The sequence below is a fragment of the Piliocolobus tephrosceles genome, chromosome 2, assembly GCF_002776525.5.
Source record: "Piliocolobus tephrosceles isolate RC106 chromosome 2, ASM277652v3, whole genome shotgun sequence".
In the NCBI taxonomy this organism is placed as follows: Eukaryota; Metazoa; Chordata; class Mammalia; order Primates; family Cercopithecidae; genus Piliocolobus; species Piliocolobus tephrosceles.
Window position 1 is genome coordinate 84,968,600 of NC_045435.1, and position 21,451 is coordinate 84,990,050.

At 46.8% G+C, this 21,451-nt stretch overlaps 1 protein-coding gene across 6 annotated transcripts in view; it reads right to left on the reverse strand.

The window, feature by feature from the left end:
- Positions 1 to 2,005: 2,005 nt before the first annotated feature.
- The window catches only part of RAD54L2 (RAD54 like 2), a 131,330-nt gene continuing 111,884 nt past the window's right edge, over positions 2,006 to 21,451 (reverse strand). For all 6 annotated transcript variants that reach the window (XM_023195612.2, XM_023195607.2, XM_023195611.2 and 3 more), the window contains 7 exons: positions 21,215 to 21,420; positions 20,661 to 20,833; positions 19,941 to 20,137; positions 14,129 to 14,328; positions 12,641 to 12,730; positions 10,200 to 10,292; positions 2,006 to 8,240 (listed from right to left, as the gene is read on the reverse strand). In XM_023195612.2, coding sequence (XP_023051380.1) covers positions 7,246 to 8,240; positions 10,200 to 10,292; positions 12,641 to 12,730; positions 14,129 to 14,328; positions 19,941 to 20,137; positions 20,661 to 20,833; positions 21,215 to 21,420 — 1,954 coding nt within the window. In that variant the 3' untranslated portion in view covers positions 2,006 to 7,245. The remainder of the gene's footprint in view (positions 8,241 to 10,199; positions 10,293 to 12,640; positions 12,731 to 14,128; positions 14,329 to 19,940; positions 20,138 to 20,660; positions 20,834 to 21,214; positions 21,421 to 21,451) is intronic.

Genomic DNA, 21,451 nt, shown 5'->3' on the forward strand with positions numbered 1-21,451 from the left:
CTCCCCTAGTGAGAGTCCCGGACTTTTGGTGGGAGGTGGGGAAGGTGACAACTATGCTGCTAAGCTTGGCTACAAGACCGGCCAGGCCAAGAGCTACTTTGGTATCCTGACAAGGACTGATGTTTGGGAGGGGATCCAGCAGATGGGAACACCACGAAAGTGGTGGTGGGAAAAGTCAGCAGTCACAAGGTGGTTCACCTTGTGGATCCCCACTTCTGCACGAGCAAAGAGCAGGCTGGGCACACAGAGGCAGTCAGAATCCCAGCTTCCTTTCCCTGTGCTTCACATTCTTCCTTCTGCACGCAGGGGAGATTGAACTTTATCCACAGGGCCAAGCCTGTCCCAACTCTCTAGGCACACTAGCAGAACAGGCAGCTGGCCCCTCACAGGCACTCCGGGCTGGGCCAGTGCAGGTCGCGGCATTGTTTTACCTATGAACATCAAGCACATGGTCAAACCTTCAGCTTAGGTGCCCCAGGCAGGCGGGCTACACACTTAGAAGCATTTCCTTTGACACAAGGAGCGGCCATGGCCCGGGCTCAGAGACTGACAGCCTCTGCCTGCAGGGTCTGCGTGGTCATTTCTCCTGCTTCTCAGAAGGTGGTGAGCTTTTCCCAGGAAACCATTATAAGGAGGTGCCCATTCTTTATCTTGTTCTTTCTGCTCACTTCCTTTAGCCTAACTGGGGAACTCTAGAGCCCCACATCAGAGTTCAGCATGTGCCTCAGGAGCTTCAGCACCTCTTTTGTGGAAAGAGAGTCCGCTGGTGACTGGAGCTGCAGGCCATCACATCAGCCCGCCCAGGTTCACCTCAGGCTGCTTCCAACAGTGCCAAGTGAAGTCCCTTGGCAGGATCCCTGCAAGGCAGCGGCTGGCCACCAGGAGGCAGCAGCCTACTCTGCAAGGCACTTTATTCCAACCCCTTGTAACAAGTTGGAGTAAACAAGCTCGCCCAGCCATCTGCTACCACCCTCCACTCCCAATCTTTTTTTTTTTTTTTTTTTGAGACGGAGTCTCAGTCTCGCTCTGTCGCCCAGGCTGGAGTGCAGTGGCACATTCTCCTCTCACTGCAGACTCCGCCGCCTCCTAGGTTCACACCATTCTCCTGCCTCAGCCTCCCGAGAAGCTGGGACTACAGGCACCCGCCACCACGCCCGGCTAATTTTTTTTTTTTACATTTTTAGTAGAGATGGGGTTTCACCGTGTTTTGCCAGGATGGTCTCGTTCTCCTGACCTCGTGATCCGCCCGCCTCAGCCTCCCAAAGTGCTGGGATTACAGGCGTGAGCCACTGCGCTTGGCCTTCACTCCCAATCTTATCTCCCAATAGCACAGATTCCCCTATCATGAGTCCAGACTTGGCCTTCATCTCCTCTTGCCTTCCTCTGTCCAAGGAATCACTACAGAGATTCTTTCTCTATCCTTCTTTGTACATTTCCAGAAAATTGTTTCCCCAGGGCCCCTCCCCTTGAAGAATTAAACAGGAAGCTGGAGTAGACTTTCCCTTCCTTCCCCCACCTCTCATCACACTCCAAAGCTCTGGTTAACTCTGTGGGCCAGTGACTTAGATTCCCCAACACAGATGACAATCAGAGAATACACATGCAATAAGAATGCTTTCGCTGCCACCAGCCACTCACAGACACACCATCTCTCACCCTCTGAAGGCATTGTGCCCAATCCCCAGCCACTCACTGGTCTAGTCAGGGCTGCCCCTTCACTGGTCTTGCCTTGGCTGAGGACCAGCTAGCTTCAAGCCATTCTGAAGTCAGCTTGCTGTTTCCCCTGGAGCCTGGTAATACATCCTTCTTCAGGTGAACAAAAGCAGAAAAAGCCCAGTGAACCCCACTGCAACAAAGAGCCTGCCAGCAGTCTTCCTTCTGCTCCTGCCTATCTCACCACCCAAGGGCTATCCCAGAGCCCACTATGTTCTAAGATCTATTCCTTTCACCACCACCCAGCCAAACAGCTATCCAGACAATTCCTTGATCAAGCAACACTACCTTCTTGAGTTTAAATTTTATTTTACAAAAAGAGAAATAAAGAAAACTGATAGGCAGTTATACTGACTTACAATTGTTCTGTTTGCTTTTTTTTTTTTTAAAAAAGTGACATGAAACACAAGTAAAAATAAATACGTCATAGAAACAGCCAGTTGCCCAGTCTCTGGGGCAGGAGCGCCTGCCCTGCTGAGAGGAGGGAAGCCCATGATCACACCAGCAGCTGGATCACCCAGCCACAGATGCTCCTCAAAGCCAGGCACAGGTCCCAGGCCTCAGGGGCGTCCTGAGGAAAGAAGACGGAAAACCAAAGCCAGGTGCCAGGACCCTGGGGCCACCTCATTATCCCCACTCCTCCTGGCAGCAGTCTGGTCTTAGTGGTTATCCATAGCGACCCCCCTTAACCCACCTGGACCCTCTTCCCCTGACCTCTCTGAAGATGGTACAAGGGAAAAACCTGTCTTGGGCAGGCTGGGGGGATTCTTCTGGTGAGTCCCCAGCCCACCCTGAGTAACACAACCAGATAACAGTCATTTTACACCCAGGTGCAGATGAGCACAGCACACACACACATACACACGCGCGCGCGCACACACACACACAGCTGGGCTGAGCTCTCTTCCAGGGAGGGTCCTGGGTCCGGTCACAGTATGAGGTCCTCTCTCTTCTGAATATCATCCCAGTAGTGGCAGCAGAGAGTACCCAAACCTCCCCAAGCCCTCTGCATTGCAGACACTGCAGCCTGCTTGGCTACCCCTCCCCAACGCACTAGATTACTATGTCAAATAGACCTGCAAAAGCGAAAGGTGCACACTCAGGTCCCTGAAGAGCAAAGAAGTTGGACACTGCCTGCTCAAGAAGTTCATCGTTATAAGACTCAGATATTCATAAAAGGCCTAGGGCCAAGCTAGTAGCACAGAAAAGGCATTAAGGGGATCACAGCAAAATACACAGGGCAGAAGAGAAGAGCTGGCAGCAGGGGAACAGAGTCTGAAGGTGACCAATGGAGAGCATAGCATTCTCAAATAGTCCTTCAGATACTGATTCCTGGGAGTAGTCAGCAGAGGGCCAGAACATCTCCCGGGTGTCCTTTTGGGGAAGGATGACTTCACTTAGTTTTGGGGGTGAACAGCCACTGAGCTGGGTGCACAGAAGGCCATGGCTCAGAAGGGAAAGATTGATCTTCTGAGAAATCAAAAAAGGAAGTGGGGGCCGGGAACAGTGGCTCATGCCTGTAATCCCAACATTTTGGGAGGCCGAGGCGGGCAGATCCACTTGAGGTCAGGAGTTCAAGGCCAGCCTGACCAACATGGTGAAACCCCGTCTCTACTAAAAATTACAAAAATTAGCTGGGCATAGTGGTGTGCACCTGTAATCCCAGCTACTTGGGAGGCTGAGGCAGGAGGATCGCTTGAACCCGTGAGTGGAGGTTGCAGGGAGCCAAGATTATGCCACTGCACTCCAGCCTGGGCAACAGAGCAAGACTCCATCTCAAAAAAAAAAAAAAAAAAAAAAAAAACAGAAGTGGAAAGCAGAAGGTAATATCCAGAACACTAGTAACAAAGAATGTAAAGCCCCCAAAAGACCTTCCCCATGGGATGAGGACTTAATTTCAGAGCAATACCAGGCTTGAATAGACTGACATAGAGGGCCCTTCTCTGCTGACAACTTTGGGAGTGATGGTCCTACCTAGGTCACTTAAGTTTGGCTAAGTGTTTCAACCAATCTGCAAAACTTTACCCCAGCACTTTGCTTCCTGCTCCTGAATTGAGAAATTTCATATTTAGTTGTGAATCACAAGCATATAGAGACTCCACACACTAATTCCTAGGGAAGAGAGCTCCAAGGACCAGACAGAATTATCCTTAAATCAGGAGATGATGAGATAGATGGCTAAGAAGCGTAACTCAAAGGAGCGTGGACTTCATAGATATCCAATCTAAATAAAATTATATGACCCAACATGGTTCACTTCCTTTCTTAAATAGCTACTTTGTCCCTGTTCAATTTTTAGCTACAAATATATTAAGGAAATCAAGCATCACTATAAATGGTAAACCTGAATCATTAAGTAGTACTGTGTTCCCAGGCTGAGAACTTGGCTAAACCAGATGAATGGGGCTTGAGAGGCCCTTGAAAACATTTCATGAAGACAATGGTAAGGGAAAATGCCTAGGCCTGATTTTCTGCCCTCCCTCTTATTACCAGCCACAACCCCCCCTCAGGCCTGGATGGTGGGTGGAAGACACCACCAAGTGTTTATGATCAAAGAAACTGTAAAACATAGTTCTTAGGCTCTGAGATACTTCCCGCTTCCCTCACAAACATGCTTATGTTTGGTGTGCATGCACATTTGCCTACCAGCACACATAAAGAGACAGCGGAAAAGTCAGAAGTGTTTTCAGGTTCTTTTCTTAAAAAAAAAAAAAAAAAAAAGCAAAAACCATGGACCTGGTAGCACTCCAATTTCCCATGATCCCACCCCCAACCCCTCTACACAATAGAAACTGCACATATGAGAGAAAGTCTTCTCTAGTCAGGTCAGCCTCTCAGAATGATGGCCTCTGCTGAGTAGAAGCAAGACTCAGTCCCTGGAACAATGGGTAGAGAGTAAGCATGTGCTGCCTCTCAGAATACCCATTTACTTTCTGTCAACTTCAAAAGTCAAGCCCATCCCTCCAGGGAATGGTTTCAGTTCCCGGCTGGGAAGGTTTCCGGATTCTTGGAGGTTGGTACAGTGATTTCCTAGAATTGAACACAGAAATACCCTCTTCTCCCGACAAAACACACATACAACACATACACACACACAACACATACACACACATACACACTTGCACACACGCGTCTCTGGGATCCCAGTGCTCCAGGGCCTGAGAGGCATCAGTGTAACCCAGGTTCTGAGTGTGTCCTGTAAATTGGAGATTCAGTCTAGCTCACTCCTACTGCACCAGCCTCAACCTGAGAGCCCACTCCAACTGAGTCCCTTCACCATCCATTCTTGGGATGCATCTGAAAGAGAAAGCACTGGTTGGAACTGCTATTTTTAAATTATTAAAATAATTTGCATAGCTAAATTGTAGATCTAAGGCTTCCATGAGTAGAAGAGTTAAGTGTCTGGCAGGGTGCTTATGAAAACACAAAGCTTCTTAAGTTCCACTTTTGGTGTTACTGGACAGCAGACAAACACACATATACACATGCACCCCATCCATCATGTCCTTGTCTCTTCTCTGAGGACAATACCCCAGAGTCTGCTAAGGCCCTCCAAAGATGGAAATGGGCTGGTCAGAAGAGCTGCAGGAGCTACTACTGGGATAACCTGACTAAGCTGCCTTCTGGGCTGGGAAGAGGCAGGTACGGCACCTGCCCAGTAAGGAGGGAGCCATGGGTAAGTGGTAAAGCTCTAAAGCCAAAGTTTGTTCATCATAAAGAACCGTCTGGCAAAGTCTTGGGGTGGTGGATGCAGAGGGGGCAGGGACACCAATAGGAAGACAGCCAGTGTTTATGCTTAAGGACTAGACGACCCTCCCCTGGCAATGGCAATAAGGGGAGACCCAGAATGACTGGCGCATTCTTTTAAGGTAAAACCCAGACTTAGGGCTCCTACAGAGAAAGGGCTCCTCTATGTTCCTTGAAAGATGGAGGCAGCAGACACCAGGCCTACATGGATTACTTGAAGACATTTCCTAACAAGAAATCAATAGTCCCTCAACCCAGCAACCACCTATCTACAGCTTCACTGTTCGGCATAGAGAGCCAGCCTCTAAGGTCATCCCAGGAGGATATAGCTCCAACTCTGGGGTCTCTTACTTCCCAATTGCAAACTCCATGATCACAACTTTCAATTTCTGTGGAATGAGTCCCACCCTCCACTAACTATCCAGTCTCAGGATTCCCTGATCTTCCTGAAAAGCCATCTCTCAAAAATATAGTTGTTTAATCCAAACCTTGGTCAAACCTAACTCTTTCCCTGGTCAATTTACCATCCATCCAGGATTGTTTTTCACCAGTGGCTATAGGGTCTGGGATATCTTAAAACTTCCCTTTCTATCTCCTACCCTCCTCACCCCTAACCTCCCCCCACCCCACCCCCAAATAAACAAGACACATGAAAAGTCCAAGTAATAAATAATTGCCCATAAGAAATAAATTAACATGGAGCTCTCTAAAGGGGAAGGAAAGAAACAGGAAAGACTATCAGGATAGGCAGCTGGGGGCTCAGTTCTACCCTGGTGAAAAATGTCTTTTCCAGCCACAACTCTACGATCTTTCATTCACATACTGCAGTGCTTCTCCCTCCCAGCCTCTGCACACAGACAACCTTCCACGCTGGAAAGGGAGAGCTGCTCAGAGATAGCCACCGGGGTTAAGAGACATAGCCACCGGGGTTAAGAGACATAGATTGGTAATGCCCATTTTCTCTCATGAATTTCCCCACATTCTCACACAAATGTGGCTCTGAAAACCAGAGACTTAAGTTAGATGGGCCTTCTCTTCACCCATCTAGAAGGAAACTTGTGATTTCCATGGCTCTTCTGGGCTCACCCTGATGTTCACACTAATAGGTGCCATGAACCACCAAACTGACTTCCATTTAAAGAAAGATAAATTCATTTTTCAGTTTCCCTCTTAGTTCTTCCCTCCCTCCCCTCCCACCTTCACCCCTGCTCTGTTCCATACATATACATACATACATACATAAACATACACCCACACACTCATAAACACACATACCTGGTCAGCTTCCTTCCCAACCCCTAAAAAGACCCCACTTCACATGGGATCACAGTCTGCTCCCGCTACCCACCCTCCTTCTCTCACTCATTCTCCCTCCCTTCAATCCCCTCCCCAGGCCAAGCTAAGTCACCTAGTAAGGCAGCTCTCTTGGGAGAGAATGTTCCCAAAAACAGAAATGGGATGTATGCTTCTACACTCAGATGGGCGAGCAAGCAAACAGACAGCATAAGCAAGGCAGGAAGGAAAAGAGGCTGCACTGCCCCTCCATCCCTGTTTTGGTTCCCTGATTTCCCACTATTGCTGCTCTGTTGGACCTTTTTTTTTTTTTTTTTTGCCTCTTTTGTTAAACAGCAACAGAGCTCTGCCACTTTGGCCAACCACCCTCCTTTGTCCTCTTCCTTTTCCCTCCTGCCAAGTGTCCTATTCTCAAAAAGTCTAAATCACTGCCTTCCAGCTTGGTGGGCAACCTGCTGGGGGCCCCAAGTGAGGTGGGGAGGGGCTCCCCAGCTATTTCCCAGTGACCTCTATCACATCATCGTCCTTATCCTCATCATCATTGGAGCTGAACCCCACCTCGGCGACCTCATGAGAGTCAAATGGAGGCACCTGGGACCGTAGAAGGCCACCAGCTGGGTAGCCTGCATGTGGGGACATGTAGCCTGGATAGATAGACATGCCCCGCGAAAGGTTGCTGGGCAAGACAGGGGAAGGAAAAGGCGCAAACATCCTCGGCTCGGACAGGAGTGGCTGTGAGAATGGGAGTGAATAGCTGGGTAGTATCCCTGGCACAGAAGGGTTGAGCATGAAGGAGGGGTTGCTGGCAGTGACTGAGGTAGCCGTGGAAGAGGAACTGACGGGGCCTGCTGGCACCAGAGGGTCAGTAGTCACTGGAAACACCAGGCGGGCATCTGCCAGCAAATTGGACAGCTGGTAGTAGGAGGGGGTACTGCCCATAAACAGGGAGTTCTCCCCAGCCTGGGAGGTGAAGGGGGTGGTGAGGTTATGGTTTAAGGAGACGGGTGGCATGGCAAACCCGCCAGAGACTGGATACCCGTGTTCATACGGCTGCACGGGGACTGGCAGATGACCCTTCCTGGACCGCCGGCGGGATGACTCCTGGGCAGGAGGTGGTGTGGCCAACTTTCGCTTGTGGCCCCTTAAGTCCAGCACTGGGTGCCTATCACCACAGGGCTGGCCAGTCACCAAGAGGGAACTATTGAGGCAATGACCCCCTAGTCGAGGCTCAGTTCCGAGAGCTGTCCCAGGAACAGCACTGCTGTCCATAAGTTGGGCCGGGGGGCCAGGCAGGGCGGCATTGGCGCCTGGGGAGCTCTGATGGGATTCCCGGGCAGCAGCCACATCTGCATACTGCTGAAGCTCACTGATGATCTCTGGGCTGTCAGGAGAGACAGGCCTGGCCAGCCCCTCAGGATCGGGGGCTTTGGGTGATGAGGCACTGTGTCTGCCGTTGCTTGTGGACTCGCAAGAAGGTCCCTGGGAACCTGGGGACAAAATGTAGGTAACTGAGAACCAGAGTGGCCAGGGAGAGAAGAAGGGTAGAGGAGAAAACTCCATTAAAAAAAAATCCTATCCTGTAGTCCCCAAAATTATAATAGTTTGACATCTAAACAACATCACCCAGTCAACCTTTTCCAGTCACAAAGAAATTCTTTGACCCCAGAAATAAGTCTATCTATGACAAGACATGTAACTTTTCTGCACCCCAGTTCCCCAAACTGTAAAAGTATACCAAAGTGAATCCTATGAGATAAGGGATGTGAAACACTAAGAGATCATTCTTAAAACTAGTCAAATTTTTTCTGGCAGTAAGAGACAGTCAGTGATCAGTGTGGGAGAAAGAGGAAAATCAAGCTAAAAAGCACTTCATTCTGATTTGAAAACAAAACAAAATCCATAGCTATGAAAGACAACTGGGACAAATAGGAAATCTCAATTTTGGAATACTAGGTAATTTTATGGAACTGTTAGCTTTCTTTAGTGTAATAATGATACTGTGGCTAGGAACAGAATATCTTTAATCTTAGCAGATGTATGTTGAAGTACTTAGAGACAAAATGACATGATGAAAAACATGACATGATATCTTCAACTTACAAATGACTCAAATAATAGAAAGGGAGGGAGAGAAAGAAGAAGGTTTATGAAAACCAACAATCATTAAATCTAGGTGCAGGACATATGTGTGCTCATGGTGCTCTTTTTCAACTTTTCTGTATGTATGAAAATTTGAAATTTCCATAATACAAAGCAGGGAATAAGAGTATTCTAGCCCTCTAGAATTCTAGCTTGGGATGGGAGGATTCAATGAGAACCACTCCCACTGAGGGGAACTTGGCAAGAGTTCTTAACACTGTTCATGTGCCACACATATACCCTTTGACCTGGCAATCCCACTTTAAGGAACATATCCTATAGATATAACCACCTCTGAAAAAGCACTGTCAGTGATGGTGGAGTATAATAATCAAAACGTATGTTGACAGGGAACTAGTTAATACATTGTGTTATAGCTCATCCTGTGCGAACCTTCAAGGAGACACATCTAGAAGAAATGATAAGGAATAAACTATTACTGGTGAGTGAAAAAAGGAGTAAATAGTATTTTATGGTGTGTTAGCATTTGTTTTAAAAAATACAAAGAAAGTTGGCTGGGCAAGGTGGCTCACACCTTGACACCAGCAATTTGGAAGGCCGAGGTGGGTGGATCACTTGAGGTCAGGAGTTGGAGACCAGCCTGGGCAACATGGTGAAACCCCATCTCTACGAAACATGCAAAAATTAGCTGGGTGTGGTGGCATGCACTTGTAATTCCAGCTAATCGGGAGGCTGAGTCAGAAGAATTGTTTGAATCCGGGAGATGGACGTTGCAGTGAGCTGAGATTGCACTACTGCACTCCAGCCCGGGTGACAGAGCAAGACTCTGTCTCAAAAAAAATAAATAAAATAAAATAAGGAGGAGCAATGGATGGCTGCGACCATGGTGGAAGAAAAACTTATGGCCTGGCATGGTGGCTCACGCCTGTAATCCCAGCACTTTGAGAGGCCGAGGCAGGCGGATCACGGGGTCAGGAGTTCGAGACCAGCCTGATCAACATGGTGAAATCCCACCTCTACTAAAAATACAAAAATTAGCTGGGCGTGGTGGCAAGCTCCTGTAATTGCAGCTACTCAGGAGGCTGCGGCGGGAGAATCACTTGAACATGGGAGGTGGAGGTTGCAGTGAGCTGAGATTGCACCATTGCACTCCAGCCTGGGCAACAGAGCGAAACTCCATCTCAAAAAAAAAAAAAAAAAAAACTTACTTTTCACTTTACCTCTTTGTGTACATTCTGAATTGTGAACCATGTACATATTATCTGTTCACATAATAAGTTAATACCTAACCAAAACAAAGCAAACAAATGTTTGAAAAGTAAAATGGAAAGTAAAAGCCATCACACCTGAGGCAGCCATCCGATCATCTTCAGGAACCTTTGGTTTGCCAGTTGCCCGGACAGCAAAGATCCGTCCATCACTGGTACGGATGTATGTCCCTAAGAATAGATATGAGGAAGACAGTTAGAAGCAGACATTTAATACAGCCAATCCTGGGAAACTCCAGGGTATGCGCCATGGGCTTGTAAATAGCTATGCAATTAGCTATACCATCTCCCAAGATCCCTGAAATAAGGAGTGGGGTGACTGAGCTATGGACTCATAATTATTCATTTATTTCACAAACATTGATTACATGACTACCATCTGCCAGGCACTATTCTGGACACTAGAATGCACAAGGCAGAAAAAGGCCCTGTCTCATGGAGCTTAGTCTCTAGAGAGGGAGACAGAGACTTACACCACAAAATATCAGGAAGGGTTCAATGCAATGGAGAAATAAATAAGGTACTACAAAAGAGAGTAAGTTGGCATCCTATGTTCCCAGGCACTCTGGCCCAGGTCCTCCTCTTGATTGGGAAGGAAGGAAACTTATTGCTTCAATATCCTCTCTCCCCTAGTAGGAATAATTCAAGAAAGACCTGCATTCTATTCCCACAAGGCACTAATCTATCTTCTCTTCAGCCTTGGGTATGTCATTTGATCAACCTCCTTGAATGTCAGTGCTGCCTTTAGGCCAGGAGTTGACAAACTTTTTTATAAGAGCCAGATAGTTTTTGGGCCAGGCATGGTGGCTCACGCCTGTAATCCCAGCACTTTGGGAGGCTGAGGCAGGAGGATCACGAGGTCAGGAGATTGAGACCATCCTGGCTAACATGGTGAAGCCTGGTCTCTACTAAAAAATACAAAAAATTAGCTGGGCGTGGTGGTGGGTGCCTGTAGTCCCAGCTACTTGGAAGGTTGAGGCAGGAGAATGGCATGAACCTGGGAGGCAGAGTTTGCAGTGAGCCGAGATCACACCACTGCACTCCAGCCTTGATGACAGAGCAAGACTCCATCTCAAAAAACAAAACAAAACAAAACAAAAACAAGAGCCCGATAGTTTTTATAAGAGCTTTATAAGCCATGAAGTCTCTGTTGTAACTCCTCAATTCTGCTGCTGTAACACAAAAACAGCTTGGCATGACTGTTCTCCAATAAATCTTTATGGTCACTGAAATGTGAAATTCATATAATTTCACGTCACAAAATATTACTCTTTTGATTTTTTTTTCAACCAATTGAAAATGTAAAACCCACTCTTATCTTGCAGATATTACAACAGGTAGCAGGCTAGATTTGGCCCATGGGGCATAGAGTTTGGTGACTCCTGCTATACACTAGGAAGAGAGCAGTAAAGGGGGCTGGGATCTAGACTAGGAAGAATCCAGTAAGGAGGCTGGGAATGGTGTTTTCTGTGAGTCCGGGTATTTCATGGCACTTTTTCCCTAACCTCAAAGGTATTCTAATCCAATAGAAGCTAGGGCAAAATCTCTTTACTGAACAAAAAGTCTTAAAGAGCCTCACACAATCATGGGGCTTAAAGGCTAATATGTAAAACAGGCTTGGTTAGAAGATGTGGGTGCAGAAAAGAGGGGGAAAAACAGGCTTAGATTGTGTCTCAACACTGTTTAGCCCAGCTTTTTTATTCCGCCAATCTCATGCCCCCCTGTAAGGAAGACAGAAGCAGATGTGGACTTTTCAAATTACCACATGCAAAAATTCTATCATGCAACCCATGTGTAATTCATCCACATAATACATTTCCTATCAGGGGACTCCCACCCTGCTCCAAGCAAGTGGGTAAATATATGTAGGCTTATAACCCATTCCACCACTCTTTCCCTCCAATTTTGGTCTCCTTGTGTCTACTTGTCCCATCCCAAGATTCTCATAAAAATGACAGTAAGGGCTGGGTATGGTGGCTCACGCCTGTAATCCCGGCACTTTGGGAAGCCAAGGTGGGCAGATCATGAGGTCAAGAAATCGAGACCACCCTGGCCAACATAATGAAACCCCGTCTCTACTTAAAAAAAAAAAAAAAAAAAAAAGTACAAAAATTAGCTGGGTGTGGTGGCACGTGCCTGTAGTCCCAGCTACTTGGGAGGCTGAGGCTGAAGAATTGCTTGAACCTGGGAGGTGGAGGTTGCAGTGAGCCAAGATCGCGCCACTGCACTCCAGCCTGGCAACAGAGCGAGACTCCGTCTCAAAAAAAAAAAAGACAGCAAGATAGAGAAATGTAGGGACCCTAATTTCCTTCTTTTAAACCACTGACTAATATCCTATGGGCTCAACCCAACTCCCCTAAGCTCCTACAAATGCTATTTTCTCATTCAGTTCCCAAATGTGACATCCTAATGGGATGATTTCTATGCCCTGTCTAGCTCAAGTCACACATATTTATTCTTCTTCCCAGCCCAGCACTTTCAACCAAAGGTAGGGGACAGGTCCTTGGTCAGGCTCTTACCTTTTGTCCCACGGATGATGTGGATGCTCTCACCAGCATTAATTCTTGCCTGTACATCTGTGGAGCTGTTCAGTCCAGGAATAACAATATCTAGGAAAAACACAGATCTTAAATTTAGATTGCACGGGGCCTGACTGAAGGAAGGGGGGAAAATTGCAAAGTCCCACATCTACCCCAGTTCTTCATTGGTTTCCCTACAGCCTCTCAGTGGGGCATAGGTCCAAAACCAAGGAAGGTAAAGCAAGCCGGATCTTTCACAATTATCTAAACAAAGAATACTATGAAAACAGGAACCTCGCCAGAAATTTGAGCTGATTATCTTTGCAATCAATTTCCCTTGATTTAAATAGAAATTCATAGTTTCTGGTGTGAAAAATGTTTTAGTTCAGATGGTTGTTTCTATGTATTTTTTTCCTCCTCCCTAAACTATTTGCACGTATCTGCTCCACATCACTTTAGGCTCCAAAAATGGCCTAATCTTCTTCCTTGCTGGCATTACCCACACCTGGGAAACAGTATTTTCAAGAATTAGTAGATAATAGGATTACAAGGGGCTCTCTTTTTCATTTGTTTCAAATTTTTTACTTAGAAAAATCAGTTAAGATCTTTTCATTAAAATGTATATATTGGCCGGGTGCAGTGGCTCACACCTGTAATCACAGCACTTTGAGAGGCCACGGCGGGTGAACTGCCTGAGCTCAGGAGTTTGAAACCACCCTGGGCAATATGGTGAAACCCCATCTCTACCAAAATACAAAAAAGTTCACTGGGCATGGTGGTGCATGCCTGTAATCCCAGCAACCCGGGAAGCTGAGGCAGAAGAATCGCTTGAGCCTGGGAGTGCAGTGAGCCAAGATCGTGCACTCCAGCCTGAGCAACAGAGCAAGACTCCATCTTCAAAATAATAATAATAATAATAATTTATATATTACAAATATTTCTAAATAACAAGATAAAAAACAGGATCACAAAATGTTTTCCATCCTAATTATACTGAATTACAAAACAAGAGTGGATGGGTTGGCTACCTTCCACCACTGCTGACTGGCCCACCATGCTCAATTTACATCAGACTCGCAAAGGTAGAGGCAAGTGACAATTCAGATCTTCTAATTATGTACAAAGGTTGACAGCTGTCTTTTAAACCCAGATGGCTCTACAGTCAGGCAGGGCTCAGCATATTCACAGCTCTATAAGAACCTGAGACCGACCCTGTGTTCCAGTGACATTTCCACAATTCCTGCAGCGCTCAGAGTCTATCTCACCCACCAAATCCAAGAAAACCCAGTTCTGTGTTGTTATTCTTAAGGTATTTCACTAGAATCCAAATTCCTCAAGACCAGGGACTGTTGTCTTCCCTATTTTTTACCAACAGTGCCAAGTATAGTAAGGTCAAAAATACAAAAGGTGTTTAATAGATACTTCCTAAATGAACAAAGTAATTTTAAAAGGGACAGCAGCTCTGCCACAGAACCTAGGAGTTCCCACCTGTCGTGGTGACCACCTTCTGCACAAGGACTCCTGCACGCTGCAAGTAGTTGATCGGAAAGTTCATGGATGGATTTGTGCTGGAGGCAGCGCTTACGCTGCCTCCCAGTGGGACATGCCGGGGCATCATGGGGATGGGGGTGGACTGTACAGGACGAACACTGGCCACAGGTTTTTCATCACCCTTCAAAGTTGGCTGCCTGTAAGAGAAAGACAAGGACACTAAAAGAGTTTGGCAGAACAACTCTTACCTTTCTCCAAAGGCTACAGAGCCTCTCTAGGCTGCCCCATTCTACACCATCAGTTGCTGCTCAGAGAAGGATCAGAAGAATCTGCAGGGTCTGGTTAATTCAAAAGGAGACTAGAAGGCAGAACTCAATTGTAGCAAAAGAGGCAGAAGGATAAAATCTGTCAAAGTCTAAGGATAATCAGATGTTGGTGGAATAATATTTTCTGGACACGCAAGACAGTATTTGCTCCTCTAGAACCTGGACTATCTACACTAGGAGTTAGTCCCTAAAGGGAAGTCAGGAAGCTGTCAAGATGCAATAAGGCAGGAAAAGTTCTCCTAACCACAGCGTATGTTAAGTTGAGATGGGCAGAATTTTCCCCACTCACCCATGGAAAACGGGCCATGTAATGACACATGTTTAGGTGATCCTAAAAAATAGTCTGTCCCAACTTTAAACATCTTTACTTTCTCTCTGAAACCTTGAGTCTCAATAAGTAATACAGACACCTCTCTCTCTCTTCTGCATTACTTTTCATTGAGTTCATCCTAGCTCCAGCCTGGACCAACCCTCAAAGTGCCCCTCCAGTCATGACAACAACACAAGCAGCAGCTGCCAAAGCACTGTGTACAAAAGCCAGGCTTCTACTGATTTAAGATTTTTGGAAAGTCCCTGTCTACAAGCTTTCTTCAGTCTGCATCTTTTGTCTTTGGCCCTGGGGCGGGGGGGAGGGGGTGTGGAAACCCTTGGACCGATACATTCTTCCTCATCTGACTGAAGATTGGCACATAAAATAACACTTTTATACCACTCTGCTGTTGGAACTGGTCTGCGTGACTCCTCAATCACATTGCTCTTAGGTTTTTAAAGGCCCCTTTGGTCAGCCCCTTGTCCCTGTGGACCTCCAACTTCCCAGGTGGGTCCCAGACCTGTGCTATCTGGCCTGTTTCCCCAATGTCTTCCTAGGATGGTTTGGCAGGAGTTAGAGGCCCTGGTCAGGTATCAATGTAACAGAAACCCAGCCCAAGCCTCATACCCTGCAGGGGCTAAGACTAAGAATTTGGGTAAGAAGTGTTCCTCACATGTACCCATGTGGACAAAAAAAAAAAAAACTCAGCAGGATCATGAACTCATCAAATGCTGTGAGAAGCTGGTGCCCCCATAGGGCCAGAACTAAGCCAGAAACAAAGCTGACATCTCCTTATAGCCAGCCTGGACCATTTGTCGCATCTTCTCTCCATGTGGCTTTTCTCTCACTGGGCTCAGATTTAGTCCACTCCTGATGTTACACAGAAAAGCCCAAAAAAGAGTGGGGGGGGGGGGGGGGGGAAAGGGGGGGGGGGGGGGGGAGGAAAAAGAGGGGGACGCTGGTAGAGGAAAAGAGAAGAGACCATTCCTGAGCAATACTATCTTGGGAAATGACAGAAATAAAGTCTGAAAGTTTTGAAAGAGAGTAACTTTCTCTTTTGAGATTGGGTCCCACTATATTGCCAAGGCTGGTCTCCAATTACTGGAGTTTCTGCCGAGAGATCCACCGTTAGTCTGACGGGCTTCCCTTTGTGGGTAACCCAACCTTTCTCTCCGGCTGCCCTTAACATTTTTTCCTTCCTTTCAACCTTGGTGAATCTGACAATTATGTGTCTTGGGGTTGCTCTTCTCGAAGAGTATCTTTGTGGTGTTCTCTGTATTTCCTGAATTTGAATGTTGGCCTGCCTTGCTAGGTTGGGGAAGTTCTCCTGGATAATATCCTGAAGAGTGTTTTCCAATTTGGTTCCATTCTCCCTGTCACTTTCAGGTACACCAATCAAGCATAGATTTGGTCTTTTCACATAGTCCCATATTTCTTGGAGGCTTTGTTTGTTTCTTTTTACTCTTTTTTCTCTAAACTTTTCTCGCTTCATTTCACTCATTTAATCTTCAATCACTGATACCCTTTCTTCCAGTTGATCAAATCGGCTACTGAAGCTTGTGCATGCGTCACATAGTTCTCATGCCATGGTTTTCAGCTCCATCAGGTCATTTAAGGTCTTCTCTACACTGTTTATTCTAGTTAGCCATTTGTCTCATCTTTTTTCGAGGTTTTCAGCTTCCTTGCAATGCATTTGAACATCCTTTAGCTCAGAGAAGTTTGTTATTACCGACCTTCAGAAGCCTACTTCTGCAACCTTACTCCACTTCCCTCTACAGTCTGCCAAGGCTTTTCCCAGGTGGTCAACTGCATCTTTTCACTGTGCCACACGGCCATCACTCCTACTGTGGGCTTCTCTCCATCACTCCCAGTTGTGGGCTTCGTGGGTTTCTGTGCTTTGGAGAGCTTCTTTCCTTAACGACTTCTCATGTCATAAATTTGTGCTGTTACACCAATCAGACGTAGATTTGGTCTTTTTACATAGTCCCATATTTCTTTGAGGCTTTGTTCGTTTCTTTTTACTCTTTTTTCTCTAAACTTCTCTTCTCGCTTCATTTCATTCATTTGATCTTCAATCACTGATACCCTTTCTTCCACTTGATTGAATTGGCTACTAAAACTTGTGCATGCATCACATAGTTCTCGTGCCATGGTTTTCAGCTCCATCAGGTCATTTAAGGTCTTCTTTATGCTGTTTATTCTAGTTAGCCATTCATCTACTGTTTTTTTAAAGGTTTTTAACGTCTTTGCAATGGGTTCGAGCATCCTCCTTTACCTCGGAGAAGTTTGTTATTACCGACCTTCAGAAGCCTACTTCTGTCAATTTGTCAAAGTCATTCCCTGTCCAGCTTTGTTCTGTTGCTGGCAAGGAGCTGTGATCCTTTGGAGGAGAAGAGGTGCTCTGGTTTTTAGAATTTTCAGCTTTTCTGCTCTGGTTTCTTCCCATCTTTGTGGTTTTATCTACCTTTAGTCTTTGATGCTGGTGACGTACAGATGGGGTTTTGGGGTAGATGACCTTTTTGTTGATGTTGATGCTATTCCTTTCTGTTTGTTAGTTTTCCTTCTAACAGTCAGGTCCCTCAGCTGCAGGTCTGTTAGAGTTTGCTGGAGGTCCACTCCAGACCCTGTGTGCCTCGGTATCACCAGCGGAGGCTGCAGAACAGCAAATATTGCTGCCTGAACCTTCCTCTGGAGGCTTCATCTCAAAGGGGCACCTGGCTGTATGAGGTGTCAGTCAGCCCCTACTGGGAAGTGTCTCCCAGTTAGGCTACACGGGGGTCAGGGACCCTCTTGAGGAGGCAGACTGTCCGTTCTCAGAGCTCAAACATTGTGCTGGGAGAACCACTGCTCTCTTCAGAGCTGTCTGACAGGGACATTTAAGTCTGCAGAAGTTTCTGCTGCCTTTTATTCAGCTATGCCCTGCCCCCAGAGGTGGAATCTACAGAGGCAGGCAAGCCTGGTTGAGCTGTGGTGGGCTCCACCCAGTTGGAGCTTCCAGACTGCTTTGTTTACCCATTCAAGCCTCAGCAATGGTGGACACCCCTCCCCAAGCCAGGCTGCTGCCTTGCAGTTCGATCTTGGAGTGCTGCACCAGCAGTGAGCAAGGCTCCGTGGGCGTGGGACCCACTGAGCCAGGCATGGGATATAATCTCCTGGTGTGCCATTTGCTAAGACCGTTGGAAAAGCGCAGTATTTGGGTAGCAGTGTACCAATTTTCCAGGTACAGTCCATCATGGCTTCCCTTGGCTAGGAAAGGGAAATCCCCAGACCCCTTGTGCTTCCCAGGTGACGTGATGCCCTGCCCTGCATCGGCTCACCCTCTGTGGGCTGCACCCACTGTCTAACCAGTTCCAATGAGACGAACCAGGTACCTCAGTTGGAAATGCAGAAATCACCTGTCTTCTGCATCGATCATGCTGGGAGCTGCAGCTTGTTTGTTTTTAACATGAGAATCTTAATAAGTAAAAAAAATTTTAGGCTGGGCATGGTGGCTCACGCCTGTAATTATGACATTTTGGGAGGCTGATATGGAAGCACTTGAGCCCATGACTTCAAGACCAGTCTGGGCAACACAGTGAGACCTCATCTCGACTAAAAGAAGAAAAAAAAATTTTTTTTTTGAGACAGAGTTTCGCTCTTGTTGCCCAGGCCAAAGTGCAATGGCACGATCTTGGCTCACCACAACCTCTGCCTCCCAGGTTCAAGCAATTCTCCTGCCTCAGCCTCCCAAGTAGCTGGGATTACAGGCACACGGCACCACACCCAGCTAATTTTTGTATTTTTAGTAGAGATGGGGGTTTCTCCGTGTTGGTCAAGCTGATCTTGAACTCCCGACCTCAGGTGATCTGCCTGCCTCAGCCTCCCAAAGTGCTGAGATTACAGGCGTGAGCCACTGCGCCCAGCCAAAAAAATTTTTTTAATTAGTCAGGCAAGGTGATGCACACCTGTAGTCCCAGCTACTTGGGAGGCTGAGGTGTGAGGATCACTTGAGCCCAGCAGGTCGAGGCTGCAGGGAGCTGTGATCGCACCCCTGCACTCCAGCCTAGGCAACAGAGTAACACCCTGTCGCAAAAAAAGAAAGAAAATTTAAGCCGGGCGCGGTGGCTCAAGCCTGTAATCCCAGCACTTTGGGAGGCCGAGACGGGCGGATCACGAGGTCAGGAGATCGAGACCATCCTGGCTAACACGGTGAAACCCCGTCTCTACTAAAAATACAAAAACTAGCCGGGCGAGGTGGCGGGCGCCTGTAGTCCCAGCTACTCGGGAGGCTGAGGCAGGAGAATGGCGTAAACCTGGGAGGCGGAGCTTGCAGTGAGCTGAGATCCGGCCACTGCACTCCAGCCCAGGTGACAGAGCAAGACTCCGTCTCAAAAAAAAAAAAAAAAAAAAGAAAATTTAAATCTGTTCCCATCAAATAAAATAATTATTTTTAATTCAAGATAATCAAATAATTAAAAATGCAAACTACTGAATCAGGTAGCAGATCTGATCAGTAAGTGGAGCGTGAGAGCTGTGAGGCACTGTCTTGAAATTAAAAAAAAAAATTAAACCTAGATAACTGTTCTGTAATATCTTACAAGGAGCCTCTCTCTCTGCTTAGCAGTTGGCTTCTATTCTGTTAATATTCTGAACAAGTCTAGATGTTGTACTCAAAAAAGAGATTTTTTGGTTCCAGATCATGGCACAGACATAGAATGAAATCCCCTTAGGAGCAACAGGATTCCCTGACTGTAATCCGCGAGAACAGATCCTTCATCCTTGAACATCACTGCTAAGTGAGGCCTAGAACTAAGGTGCTAGGGGTAAGATGCACCTGTGTGGAATGGCTGGGCCTCTTTTTGGGAAGTTTTATCCCCGACTCCTACCCAGGTGTCCAGAAGGACTCTCCTGGGTCATGGACCAGCAGCTAACTTTTCCAGCTAGGGCAGTCAAAACCAGAACCATTCAAAACACCAGGGCTGCTGAACTACTTTCACACCTACCCTAGAGCAGAGCCCGTCAATTCACAGCAGTCAAGGAACAAGTTGTAGGCTCTGCTTTTGTTTAAAATATGAACAAGTTGAAAGGTGTTTGTGCCCGGCCCAGCAGAAGATCCTCCCCTTTCTGGCCATAATGGTATACCCAACATACCGCCTGGGCATCATGGCAAGGGTTCCAGGAAGCATCAACTCACCAGTTTCTCTGGCTGAAGGCGGGGATGCTGGTCAGGCTCTGATCACTGGCAGGGTAATACTGCGCATACGATGGGCGGGTATAGGGGACTGATGTGCGTTTGTCTTCCTCATAGCTTTTCTTTGCTGCTTTTTTCTCAGCCTTGGTTAGCTTGTGATCCTTTCGGTTCAGGAGCAATGACTCATGCTCGAAAGGCTCCTGGGGACACAGGAGGATGTTGATTTAGTTATCAACATGGCTGATGGACAATGAGCCTTACTTTAAGACCAAGAAAAGACCTGGCTGTCTCCAGCACTAGTGAAGAGACTGCTCATAGATACACAGGCTGGTTTACTGTCTTTCTGTCAAGAGCGTAATTTATAGCTCTAACCTAGTACCAGCTTTAGACATCAAAGCCTGCCTTCCCTATCAAAAGAATGGGGGAGTTCAGATAATTAACAAACTACATTTTTAGAAATTTCCCCTCTCTTTCTGCTAAGAAGACTCACACTGGCCAAATTATTATACATGGCTAACCTTAGCACTCCCAGGACCAGATTAGGGGAGGGGGTAAGTGGTTGGGGAAAGGGAGGGGGACTGAGTGGGGCAAGAAAAAGAAGCCCTTGAGTCCAAGTCACCTGCATGAAACATCACTTTGGATGAAGAAAACAAGCTTACAAGACAAGCCTCCCTTGACAGAAAGACTCCCACTCCGGGGACTGCATGCATACCAAGTTCTTACCTTGGTGATGAGGTGAGGGTACTTCAGACAGGCCAGTTGCAGGACTGACTCCTTGATCCCCTTTATGTTCAAGGAAACTTGGGGAGCTGGCTCCTTCTCAACAAAGTGCAGTAGGTTTTCCACCTCTTTCCGGGTAAAGTTCAGCATTGGATTTAGATCATCCACCACCCGATCTAGAAGGATAAAAACATGGAGAAAGTCAGCACACCGCATTAAAAACTGTAAAGGTCAACAGAGAGAAGTAGCATAACTGTCACTAATAATGAAAAGTCATCCCATATCTGAAAGTCAAAGACTAGGTCTGAGGTTCTGGTGACACTGGAAACATCATATAAAGGGAGAACTTGTATAACGAGCTTGGTTGTTATCATTAAACTCACCTTCAACAAGTTGAGGTCAATTACCTTTTAAGCAATTTGAATCAGAATGAGATAGGAGGAAATGATGGCTTTCTCGAAGCCTGCCTGTGTTCCCATATCCTGCTCCTCCTCTCCCACCCTTGATACTAAAAGGCTGTATAGATGTGCCTCTCTGAAGTCTGGAAGATGGCCCACCTGACATGCCCTGCTTGGAAATCTGACGGTCATAGATCTTCTTTTCTAGAGTGTAATCAGCCACAAGGCGATAGATGTAACAGGGCTTTTTCTGGCCATAACGGTATACCCGACATACTGCCTGGGCGTCATGGCAAGGGTTCCAGGAAGCATCAAACACCACCACTCGGTTGGCACCAATCAGATTCACACCCAAGCATCCGGCCCTTTAAAAGACAAGCCAACAATCACAGAGTC